General features: G+C 34.1%; 2 protein-coding genes across 2 annotated transcripts in view; one reads left to right on the top strand and one right to left on the bottom strand.

Moving 5' to 3' along the window:
- The window catches only part of LOC140436192 (uncharacterized), an 821182-nt gene that overhangs the window by 39153 nt on the left and 768244 nt on the right, over positions 1 to 13785 (top strand).
- The window catches only part of LOC140436191 (uncharacterized), a 64285-nt gene that overhangs the window by 8498 nt on the left and 42002 nt on the right, over positions 1 to 13785 (bottom strand). Inside the window, exon 4 of the mRNA XM_072524889.1 lies at positions 2291 to 2695. Within this exon, the coding sequence (XP_072380990.1) occupies positions 2291 to 2695 (405 nt within the window). The remainder of the gene's footprint in view (positions 1 to 2290; positions 2696 to 13785) is intronic.

The raw sequence follows: 13785 nt of genomic DNA, 5'->3' as shown, positions 1-13785 counted from the left end.
CTTTTGGGTCACTCACAAATGACACGGTCCAAACCCGGAAGACGAATAAACTATAATTCTGACTCTGGCCGTGGAAGCCTACGATTTCAACAAGAGTGTCTTTGGAAAATAAAATCGATATCATATCATGATAAAACCGCTAGAAAAAAAGCTGTGAATATTTTATTTCACATATATCGGGACCTAAATACAAATTACTTCAAAATGTAATGCAAGGAAAAATAGAAGGAAAACGGAATCCAGGCCGTAGAAGAATGTTATGGTTATGTAATTTGAGAGAGTAGTTTGGCTGTACCACTAATTGTCTTGATGATTTCCAATCTCCGATAGAAGTGGCACAAGAAGAAGAAAAAGATTGTACTAAAATACTCATAAAAGAAAATGGTAGTATTGACTTAAATTTTCGTTAACTGTTAGACTGTGTTTGTTACATATCTAAGTATCTTATTAAGAAGTGTTAATATTATTATTCTTCAAATATTGTTCTTCCCTGTAGCAGCTTTTTTATTTCTTATTTTTGCTTTTAAGCCTTTTCTTTAATTTATTTAAGCATTTTAACGTAATGCTTTCACGCCAGTGTTGTTTTTTCAAAATCTACACCATTTACTAATGTTGCCAGAGAACTTTTCTCCCAGTTTCCTCGCTAAAACTTATTTCGGATTCTGATAGTTTTCGCACATGTTTCACACATTAAATCTTAAAACTCTGTTCTTGGATAAAGAACTTTGGAACTTTTAAAACTAGATCCTTATTAAACCCTCTTTTTAATCTGCTTTTATACCCTCTCAGAGTACTTGACAACAAAAGTTTCGAGAAGACAATAGAATTTTTAAACTCATTTAAAGTTTATACCTTTTTTGACTCTCCAAAGCAACAGTTTGTGGTAAACTCTTCAGTTTTATTTAAAAGAGTAAAAGTTGTAAAAAGAGTTGACGAGACTAAAGTTGGATCGTTCCGGTGCAAGATTTCATCTAACGAATTGCCATGAATGAATTATTATGTCGAAAAGGTTTTAATTAATTTTAAATAAGAATAAAGCTCCAAGCACAACAACCAGTAGATATTAATAAATGCACATATAATTCTGGCTCTGATAACGAGGTTGGATGATTAAGTGATTGAGAAGAATAATGGAGTCAGATATTTAGGATCAGTATTACAATTTTTGCTTATAGCATTTTACTTCGTAAAATAACGATCACTGATTTAAGATAAACTTTTAATTATATATTAGAAGTCGAGATTAAAATAAATTGATAAGATCAAGGAATAGAGCAAACAGAGCCGCAGGCTGCCTGAATTAAACAATATGGAGAAATAAAAATATTGGGAAAAAATGAAAGGCAGAATTAACAAAACAGTCATCAGACCAATAATGACATAAGCGGCAGATAGACGATCTGACACAGAGAGGACAAAAAGGATGTTAGAAACAGCAGATATGAAAACACTTGATGGTAAGACACTATGGGACAGAGATAGAAGTAGGTACAGATATACGAATTATATGCAAGATGGAGAACATCAAGAACTGGGTAAGAAATAGAAGAGTAGAATATGACAACAAATAGAGTAGTAAAGACGGCAAGAGACGGTTCTCCAATAGGAAGACCATCAATGGGAAGACCACGAAAACGATGCCACGACCACTTATTGGAGGCACATTAAAAAACAGACAGAGTCATGGCTACATAAAAAGAAGAGGAAGAAGTTAATATTAAATATGTAAATTGTGTTAAATTATTTTTTTTATTTATAAATTACAGTCAATTTCGCTAATTTTTGTATTTGTAAGGCGCAACGCCCACTTTGAGATCGAAGGGTATGAACCATTATCGGGGTTGGAGGGTAAACGTGTATACCTAACGTGAATATTTAAATTTTAATAGCTTATTTAAATTTTTTTACTAGAAAAACTGGATTCAGATAGATCCACTAATTGAGGAGGTTTATTGAAACATACTTTGGCTTTGAGTATCTTTATGTTACTACTAATAGGGATAGTATAATTCCCATCTACTTATCATCATCAACTAGCCTATATTTGTCCGCTGCCAAACGTAGACGTTCCGTATAAAATTTATTCTTATTTCAGCACTAAATAAACCAAAATAAAACGTTTTCTAATAAAATAAATCTCAAGTTAACTATCTAGCAGAAAATATTATATTTTATGTTACATAACTCTAGTTATTTTTTAATGTAACTTTATATAGTAAAATAACGAATTGCACTAAAGAAGAAAGGTCTGCTAAGAGCCGTAAAAACACGACATAAACTTAAAGCTTACCTGTTGAAGTGTCCCTTTTTATCCTGCTTATCATAGAAACTCTTATCCTTTTTGTATTCATCCTTATGGTAAACTTTATGATATCCAGTTGTTTTCGCCCCTTTATCGTGACTGCTCTCTTCGGAAAAGGATCCGCCCTTATTGCCCTTAGTTGAGTGATGCTTAGTGGAGTAGTGCCCTTCCTGTTCCTGGTGACCGCGTTTATCTCCGCCGAGAACGTCATAAAAACCTTTTCTTTGGTCGTTCTGGTGTCGGCCCTTCAGACCTTTCGCAAATTCGTCTCGATTCGAATATCCTTTTGTGCCTTTTTCGCCGTTGCTTGCCCTTACGCCGTCTTCGTAATTTGATCCGCCGCCTTTGATGAAGTTTGTTGATTGTCGCTCGTAATGGTTCGGTTCTGCGAAACTGAAATAATAGTACAAGAAAAATGCATCATATTAATAATTTTTTATTAGTATTCAATTTTAAGTTTTTATTGATTAACTTAAACTACTACAAACAAAGCAAACGGACTAAATGGTGAAGGTTTATATTGCAGATCTGCATGGTTTGATGGATAACAAATATAAAATAATTCAATATACAGACGATATATATACCAGTCATAAATCCTATGAAGTTTGTATGTTAAATTAACTTTACTAACATTATATAAGTGGGTAAAATAAATGGGTTTTAGTATATCACAAAAAAAATTTTCGATTGTATGTCTCACGAGACGTAGACAAAAAGTTACAGGCTATACAAAAAAATTTTTTTATAGAACGCAGGCACATAAATTTAAAACGCCCTGTACGTCGATTTGTAAATATTTATGTAGTATTAAGTAATTAAGTAGTTTTAAGCAGTGGGTCTATCCATAATGAGTTTTACCTGAAGGACTGAAAAACATTAGTAAATACTTTAAAGTGAATAGACAATTGTTTCTCAGTATTTGTAGATATAATATTTTAAAAGCCTTTGTTTTTTGTTTCGCTGGAAAGGCCAAAAACCGCCAGGTACCTAGTTATTAAATTTAGAAAGTAAGTTACAAAAAACCGTTATTATTTTCAAGGAAATTTATTTGCAAGCAATGCTTGGGTTTTTCTGATATCAATTAAGAGGCGGGATATAGAAATTTTCTGATTGGTTAGCGAGTTTGGAATGGAAAGAGAGAGTTAATGTTTTGAAAGTTTGGAGTAAAAAAGACTATTATGTGATGGTCATCGGAGAGAAGCAGTTAAAGTTTTGTGTAGTCAATTTAGAAGCAAAAGCCAGTAGTTTAATAATTAGAAGTGATTGGTTGAAAGGTATAATGAGAGATAGATCCAAGCTGAGAAGACGAATATCTTCTGGATTCTATAAAGTCCAAGTGAAAGATTGTTAGTATATGAAAGAGAGGAGAGAATTTTGGAGTTTGTTGAACGAGTACTGGTAAAAGAAGCATGCTCGTGTTTTTGGAGAAAGAGTTTGCTGGTATGCTGACAGGTGGACATTTAGAACGAAGAAGGCTTTGATTGGTAGCCTAACATAATTAACAAGGCGGAGCTGTTCTGGTCGAAAGAAGACATCGTCGTGTGTGAGTTAAAAGGACAGTCAAGAATTTTTATGACATAATTTTTTTTGTATGTTTCAAATAAAAGACTCTATACTATCAGAAGAACAAAAATTATCGCTATTTAAGACACCATCAAGTTTATAAAAGTTTTTTTTTTTACTTTAAAGGATAATTTTAAATATTGCGTAATAAATTTAAAAGGTTTCTTTTTATAATATTCAGAATTGTTTGTACAAAAATATATGAACCAAAATTGAACAAAAAATTTACAAAATTAAATGCGATAAATGTGTTAAGCGGAGAATACGCAATTAAACGATAGTGCTATAATAATAAACCAGAGACTTTTACGGTATCTCCGCTTTTCTTTATTACACAATCTAAATTTTCTGTACTATAATAACGGGAAGTTTAATGAAAAGCTTGGGTTAAGGGAGCTTGCCAGTTTTCGCTTCTTATTGAAACTGAGATATTCGGTGTGAATGATTTGGTCTAGTCTTTACATTTAATAAAAGAAGGAGACATTTATTAAAAATTGGAAAATAAAATAAGCTGCAAGGTAGCTTTTTCCTTAAAAGTTTATCTTTTTATTCAAAAATGATTTTCTAATCATTTTAAACGAATTAATGTAAAGTAAATATTACAGCTTTTATATTAAGAGTTTTACGGAATGGTGTTGTTGTTTAAATAAGAAGTATTTATTACATGTTTATTTCATTATAATGTGGAGCTGAAAAATATAATTTTTTTGGTTTTGAATTTCGTGTGGCCATTTAAGCTTAAAGACAAAAAGGAAAGTGCTTTTAGAATGTAAATGTATTAGCGTGAGTTATAAAGCTTAACTAATAAATATATTTAAAAACTGTACAGAGTTTTCAAAGTAATATATAGTTTGAAAGTTATAAAATTTCATTGATTAGCAAGGACTTAAACAAGAAAATGATAAAAATCCTTCTGATTCTGACGAAAATTATAATAGGTAATTTCTTAACGGCCAGTCCTAACATATGGTTCAGAAACCTGGACTTTAACAAAAAGCAATGAAAACATGTTAGGATGTTTCGAAAGAAAAATACTAAGGCGCATCTATGGAGCGGTAAATGAAAATGGTGTCTGGAGAAGACGATACAACTTCGAACTCTATAGGATATACCAGGAACCAGATATCGTAAAACACATAAAGATAGGACGTCTGAGGTGGGTAGGCCACGTAATGCGGATGGAGCAAACCGACCCAGCTAGAAAAACGCTCCTTGATAGACCTATTGGTCAAAGAAGAAGAGGAAGACCCAGAACAAGATTCCTAGATAACATCGATGAAGACATGAGAAATATGGAAATACGTGCTTGGCGGAGGAAGGCGATGGTTAGGGACGACTGGAGAAAAATTCTTGGGGAGGCTAGGACCCACACAGGGTTGTAAAGCCAAAATGAATTTCTTAACGGTCACGAATTGAAAATTTTGATTTTAACATGAACTTAACATACATATCACAGGCCAACGATGAAAAAACATTTTTGATAAAATTACCTCTGTCTTATGTATTTTAGTGTGCCTAAAAAGTGTGAGTCTAAAAATCATATTAAAAATTCTGTATCACCCACCATTCTTTTACAATTCAACATTTAAAATTACATAATTACATTGTATTTTCTTTAACGAACAGAGAAATCTATTGTTACTTGGTTGGTAGCGATGTTAATGAACTGTATAACACTCTTTGCTCTTTCTCTTCATTAACAGCTGTGTAGTTCCTGTATTCTAATAAACTTAACCTCACTTTTCAGTGTTTGACTCATACGCTATTAAGTTTTCCTATTCGCGGTTGTAAAAACTGTCCAAATACATTGTGATACATACGTGGTGATTTTGTTATTAAAAAACATCAGAGAAACGTTACTGACTTTGTAAAAAAGGTGTATTTTGCATATTTTGGTGTGAAAATTGGTGACCAAGACAAAGGTTGCGCTCTTCATAATGTATGTAATGTTTGTGTTGATGATTTAAGGTAGTGGTCGAAGAAAGAAAAAAAGCTTTCAGATTTGCAGTGCCCCTATGGTATGCAGAGACCAAAAACTCATTCAAATGATTGTTCAAAATCAAATCATTCAAAAAATAAGAAAGTGATTGTTTATCCTAACCTCCCATAACAGGAAAATAGTCAAAACCATAATAGGTCTTCTAAGAGGACACTGTAAGCAATCTGAATAGGTACTTGAAGTTGATGGGATTATCAGATGATGACCTGTGCAGATTGTGTAACCTGTGAAGAAGAAACAGCAGAGCACATTTTATGTCAGTGCGACAGTCTGGCAAATGTGCGGTTCCTTACATTAGGAGAAGAAAATCCACCGGCAAATAGCTACATGGAAGGTACAGTCTCAAAGCTACTACACTTTATAAAAAGGGTCAGACTAGAGAATGTTATCTAGGACTAGAAAACCAAAATAGATCTGAAAAAGTCGCAGTGGAATAGGCCAAAAGGCCACCCCTCTAAACCTAATCTAATCTAATCTAATCCTAGCTTCCCGTCTGCTATCCATCCGGTAGAGTATGGACCTGAACTGTAAGTTCCTGAGCCTACTCTACGTATTGATAAAATTTTAAATAATGAATCAGAACCTGATGAAAGTGGTCCAGGAAGTGATGGAAGGATACAGAGATCAACAGTTTGCTCAGTTTTTTAACCAAGGAGTGGATTTGGTCTACTGTCATGATATTGGTGGTCTAATGAATGAGTTTTTCATTGAGTATAAAGGGGATTATTAAAGGCTTTTTATAAACTCCTCAAAACAAGTTTAAAAGCTCTACTCTTACATAATGAGAACATTTATGCTTTACTTCCTATTGCTCATTTAGTCCATATGAAAATCTTGACACAAATTAACAAAAAATCAGCTATCCAGCTCACAATTGAATGATCTGTGAAGATTTAAAAGTTGTTTGCATGCTACTTCGTCAACAAAAAGGGATTTAAAAAATTTCCATGTTTTATCTGTGAATGAGATAGTAAAGCAAGAGATAAACATTTGTACATAAAGCAATGGCCTATCAGAAATATTTTAACACAGGGCGAGATGTACATAACTTTGGTAGTTCCAAAAAAGATCCTTCTTCTACCTTTATACATCAAGTTAAGATTAATACAGTCTGTCAAGGCCCTGCCTAAAGATGGAGAATGTTTCAAGTACTTGAGTGGAAAGTTTTCCCATCTATCAGAAGCCAAAATTGAAAAAAGCTGTTTTTGTTGGACCAGATATTCGTAAAATTATGTTTGATTTCGCCTATGAAACTAAGATGACTGCTAAGGAAAAACAAGCTTGGATTGCATGCAAAAATGTTATAACCAAGTTTTCAGGTAATGAGAGAGACCCTAACTACGAGCTCATAAAAGCTAATTTATTAGATAAGTTTAAAGATTTGGAACGTCTTATGAGCCTCAAAATCCATCCACTTTTTGCATAACCATCTTGACTTTTTTCCTTAGAATCTGGGTGATGTCAGTGAAGAAAAAGGTGAACGATTCCACCAGGATATCAAGGTGATGGAGAAACGATACCATAGACGTTGGAACACCAATATGATGGCAGATTACTGTTCGTTACTTCATCGGAAATAACAGAGAGAATAAACAAATTCTTGTTTGTCTCTGGATATTTTTCCTTGAAGTTGCTTACTCAATATATTTAGTTTTTCAAAAATGTCGGCTAAATAACTCACAAATGTTATACGCTGAGATATTTTAAAACGTCCGGGGTTTCTTGCGGAGCCTACCGTCTGCCGCAGGGAAGTTTACTTGACGACGTCAAACACCGAGTTGATATTTTGGTTACGTGTGGCAAAATTATATCTAATAATGGTGTACCGCAATTATTTAAGAATTTGCTTTTTTCGTTAAATTTCTTACCGAAATGTAGCATTGCATTTAAATAGTCCGCAACGAAAGGGTTAAACTCGTCTCGAGTCCATTTTCGAATTGCCCCCCTTAACAATTAACTTGCTTCTTGTGGCCCCACGTTGGAAAACAGCGGGATGGACAAAGATGCAAGAAGTGAAGAGACCACATTAGTAGAATGAACGATGATATACTCGTAAACATTGTAAGATCTTAAATATCAATACATCGATACCACTTGGGATACCTCCAAAACGATGGTATGAGAGCTGGACATCGGAGTTTTAAGACTTAGACTTAGTTATAGTCCTAATTCAAAAGAAAGAAGAAGAAATCCTTGATATGGGAGTAATTTAAAGTATATTAAAGGATATAAAATCACTAAAAAATATGGGTTACCTAAAGAACAATGCAAATGATGACCTTCTAAACAAATTAAAAATAGATAAAGCTGTAAAAAATAATTATAGTCTTCTTGCATTATAGATGTTAAGACATGAATCAATAAAATAATAAAAGCAGTCACACAACTCAAGTTTGGCTTGACCAATTTTGGGTCTTACGATAAAAAACTGTACTATGTTTACATAAATAAAGTACTATCTAAAAGCATTTAGCTGCAATATTTTTTATATGTAAATAAGCTTTCGTTTTCCGAATAATGTAATTTAATCATTATCCTCGTAAGATAATAATTACAAAAACTATTGTAATCCATTAAACTTCGTAAAAAGTAGTGCTTTAAGCATTTTAAAGGCCAAGTTTGAAGCAGTAGTTTAAACAACGGCGTTATTAGAGGCAGTAGAAACCAATATTCTGGAGTTTATGAACCCATAAAGACCAACTCGTAAATAACTTCCACTTTAATTAAATCTTTTCTTGCCAAAGAACAGCGATGAATCTCGATAAAGTGTAATTTTGACCATACTTCTCAGATTAGTTCCAGAAAAAGAACATGAACCAGAAGATATTAAAACACGGATTTTTAAGTAATTTTTTGATGCGAATTTAGAAATTAGCCAAACATAAACTTTTCCAGTTCGACCAGGCGAAATTAAATGACTGACTCTGTACGATTAATTATGTACATACGTGAAATCATTTAAATAATTTCACAGTTCCTAGAACTGTATCTGCAGGTGTGGTTCAAAATAAATAGGAGAGGTAATTATCCGTTATTATTACCGATTTACGGAATCTGGAACAAACAACAAGAAATTATGCAGGAATTCATAAATCGAAAATTAGATATAGCCATTCCCTCTGAGACCAAGAAAAAAGGAAATGGAAGCGAAAAATTAAAAGACTATATACATTTCTTCTCAGGAGTGGGAAAGGATCAAAGAGCAAGAGCAGGGATATTAATATTTGTACACAAGAAATTAGAAAAATATATTAAATCTTGGGAAGCATACAACGAACCTTTTATTAAAGTGACGATTCTCCTAAGAGGAACACAAAAAACAATTCTGGGGGTATATGCCGTAAATGATGACTACTCAGTGCAAGAAAACGAAGCTTTTGAAGAAGACTTTAGAAAAATCCTGAACGAAATTCCTAACAGCCATGAGATTATATGCGAAGGAGGCCTTAATGCCAGAGTAGGAAAACAAGTACAAAGTAAAGTGGTAGACATGCATGGAGAAGAAACTGTTAATAACAACGGAGAAAGACTCATAAATATATGCCAACAATATGAGTTATAGATTTGAATGTTTTTTTCGCCCACAAGAACATACATAAATACACCTGGTATCGGCACACAAGAGGTCTAAAATCGATAATAGATTATTTCATAACAAGACAACAAACTAAGTTAAGAGTACAGGACGTAAAGGTGAATAGAGGAGCAGAGTGCGGCTCGGACCACTGCCTGATAATAGGAAAAATATATACACCATTCGTAGACAGGAACTACACAGACATCAACAAAGAACACAGAGGAAAAATAGAAAGAACTATGTACACCTTAGACAATCTAGATAACGAGAGCACACAGTTACTTTACTCCTGGAGACTAATACAAAAACTACAGTCATATTAAATAGAATAGAATACAAGAGAACACATGGTTAGAGCATTTTGAGAACTTATTAACAGAGAGAAGAGAAAGGTTTAAACAGACAAATGAACAAGTGGAAGTAGAAGGAAGAATCGAAATATCAATAGAACAAGTGAAAGAAGCAGTTAAGGGAATAAAATTTAAAAAATCTCCAGGCCCAGGTGGAATACATCCAGAGTTGATTAAGTACGGATCATTAAAACTGTTTGAAATGATCCGAAAATTATTCGAAAGATGCTTAAATGGAGAAGAAGTTCCAGAAGAATGAAGACAATCGTATATCTCTCCAATACACAAGAAAGACACAAAGAAGGATTCTAAAAACTATAGAGGGATCGCAGTGATTGCTACTATAGGCCGACTATACTCAAAAGTACTACGAAACCTGATAGGAAATAATATTAAAGACAAAAAACCCGAAGAACAAAAGGGATTTAGGGCCGGACGCTCCACTATGGATAATATTTTCACATTAAAAGTTGCAATGGAAAAACGAGTGCAGAGAAATAGAGAAACCCATATAGCTTTAATAGATTTGGAAAAACCATATGATAGTGTACCGATCTCTCAACTATGGATAGAAATGGGTAACTTGAAAATAAACCCAATTCTTATTAAAACCACTCAAAAATATTACGAACAAAACTTTGCAAGAATTCAAATGGGACAAGAAATCACCTCTCCTTTTCAAAGAACAAAGGGACTAAGACAAGGCTGCTGTCTGTCACCCACCTTATTTAAAATCTATTTGCACAGATCCTTAGTGAAATGGGTAAAAAAAATTTAGGAACATGGAAATAACTGTGAAAGAAAACCAGCTATATACACTTTTCTTTGCGGATAACCAGGTAGTAATTACGATCTTAGCTATATGGTAAGAAAACTGCAAGAAGAATATGAGGTGGCAGGTCTAAACATGAATATGACAAAATGTGAATATCTTTCAGTGGAAACAGATGAAATATGTGACTTAGTCTTGGAAGACGACAAAATCAAAGGCGTGCAAACCTGCAAATATTTGGGGGTCATTTTCAAAAAGAAGGAAAATAGCGCAGATGAAATCAGGGACATAATACACAAGGGCAGAGCAGCGACCCGTGCCTTAAACCCTCTTCTCTGGCAAAAAACAATTCGACGAGAAACCAAAAAACACATTTACGGTAGTATAGTCCAAAGTATTACACTTTACGGTTCGGAGGTATGGGACGTCACCAAAGCTAATAGAAACAAACTTATGACGACAGAAATGGATTATCTGAGACGAAGCTGCGGTAGATCGAAACTGGAGAGAGTTAGAAACGAACAAATAAGAAGCGAAATATCAATGATGACATAGAAAGAAAACGATTAATCTGGTTCGGACATGTTGAAAGAATTCCAAAGTACAGATGGCCTAGAAGAGTACTGGAATGGATCCCTCCTGAAAGAAGAAAGTTGGCGCAACGATATTTATGAAGCAATGGCGGCAAGAGACTTAGAAGAGGCAACTGCATATGACAGAATAAAATGGAAATTGGGGGCGGAGAAGCGGCGACAGCCGAATTAACCGTTATACAGACAATAGTTAAATTAAATTTATGAAAACGCCTACCAATATTACTGTTGTATATACTCGCGGTATTAACACACTGGAGATTGTCACATAAGCAGATGTTTGTCATATTCTCCCTTTTCATTTGCTATGTTGCATGTTAGGATTTATCAGTTATTTATTTTGTGCAGAGCCAGAGGCGTTCTGTAAGTCACTAAATCAAAATTTGTCTTATAATAAAGTATATCGAAGGTGTGTCGTATTGTATACTCCTCTTGTTTTAGTTTTTATCTATTAGATTTATTCTTAATAAAATTTTTTGTCTTTACTTTTGTCTAAAATTGTCTTTAACTTTAGGATAACTCTAGATGCAAGCAAATTGTAGTAGGAGACTGTATCAGGAATTGGATGTCCCTTAGTGCATTTACAAAGCGTTTCTGAATCTATTATTAATTATGATACAATCTACTTGATTACGTATAAGAGTATCATGACAATTTCTCGGTGATATACACGTATAGAGACCTCTTTTTGGTGGTCATTTAAACCATGTGTTAGTAATAACAAAATTTTCCATTCAAAAGTCTTGTGTCTTTTCGTGTGTCCATCATACACACTTAATGTTGTTTTGTGTTATTCAGTGATTGTTCTAATTCATAGTAAAGTCATCAATTTCATTACAAGTACTGTTACGTGTAGCAATATATAATGCTTGTATTAAGTTTATATTAACCTTATTTTTATTAGTTATTAACATTATTCGGCCTGAAAGACGACTAAACTCATTGACCAGGTTTTAAAGTCGTTGTTCGAGAAATATAGGTACTCCAGTTTTATCAATATTATGGGAGAGGAAGTGCTAGAAAAAACATCTGATAAAAGGCCTCCTAGAGACAAAGAAACTTGGTCATGGAACGATAAAGTGAAACCGAAGGTTAGAAAGAAAAAACAGGCTAAAAAGAGGTGTGACAGGTTTAAAAGAAAAAAAAGGCTATATACAAGCTATTAAAAAGAAAGGCAAGGCACGCTGTAGCTACTGCTAAGCAAAGATCGTCTGCACAGCTGCACAAAGAGTTGGAAACTCCCTAGGAGATGAAAGTGTTATACAGCATTGTTAAAGCAAGGGATAAATCATTAAAGGACTTTAATAATCGGACCCACGTGCAGCACATGAAGAGTGCGGATGGAAGAGTGATAAGAACCGATATTGAAATAAAGCAAAGATGGTATGATTACTTTAGAAAGTTGCTAAATGAAAAACACCAGACGAGAGACAGAGGATGCGGGATGCGAAATGAGAATGTAATACTAGAGATCACAAGAGATCAGGCTGTCGAGTCGTTAAATCGGATGAAAAATGGTAAGGTAGATGAAGGGGTTGATATTTTGTGGCAAATGATGAGTAGGATATACGAGAAAGACAGGATGTTAATTCATGAAGAGAGAGTGTGATGGTATCATTGTAAAAGAATAAAGCTGACATTTATTATTGTAAGAACCATAGAGGGATAAGCTCTCAATAAAAATTTGGGAGAGAACTGTAGAGCGAAGATTAAGGGGAGAGACGTCGATAGAAGAAGAACATTTTGGCTTTATGCCAGAAAGGAGGAAAACGGATGCATTGTTTGTTTGGAGATGTTATGGAGATGAGTATGAGAGAGACATGGGTTCCTGAGAAGTACATAAGGCTCGTGAAGGATATGTATAAGGGAGCGTACACCAAAGTAAAGACTATGTATTGAATTGACCGACAATTTTCAAGTGACGGTTGGTTTGCATAAATGCTCTTCACTGAGTCCCACCTGCTGAGATACTAGCAGGGAAATTAAGAAAGAGAGCTCCCTGATCAATGCTCTTTGCTGATTATATCGTGTTAATAGAGGAGAGTAAAGAAATGTTGGAGGAGAGGGTTGAAGAAGGGCTATTGAAAAAGGAGGACTTAGCGGATTAGAAAAGGAGGTTAGCAAATCTAAAACAAAGTATATATAATTAAGAGAAAGAAGAATAATTGGGAAAATAGAATTGATTGAAGAAAACTAGTAGGAGTAGGAAAATTACCCACAGGATACAGGCTGCTTGGTTAACTGGAAGCGAATACAAATATTGAAAAGGTATACAAGAGTGTGGCGAGACCTGCGTTGATGTATGGCGGTGAAGTTTAGCCTATAAAGAAAATTCAGGAAAATAAGGTGGAGGCAGCTGGAATGAAAATGTTACGGCGGATTTCGGGTAAAACTAAAAGGGATATAATCAGAAACGACTTGATTAGAAAAGAGCTGGGGAGACTACAGTTTTAAAAAAATATTTAAAAACAGATACCGCAATGGTTTGGCTATGTCTAACGTACAAATAAAAACTATGTGGAACGAAGGATAGAGCTGTTAGAAATTGATGGAAGGATAGGTAGAGGAAAGCAAGGAGAAGAAGGAAGGACTGTGTGGCAGAGGACTTGAGGAAGAAGACCCGATG

This window comes from Diabrotica undecimpunctata, chromosome 3 (genome assembly GCF_040954645.1).
Source record: "Diabrotica undecimpunctata isolate CICGRU chromosome 3, icDiaUnde3, whole genome shotgun sequence".
NCBI lineage: Eukaryota > Metazoa > Arthropoda > Insecta > Coleoptera > Chrysomelidae > Diabrotica > Diabrotica undecimpunctata.
The sequence above is the reverse complement of the archived record's forward strand: the minus strand, read 5'-3'. Positions and strand labels throughout refer to the sequence as shown.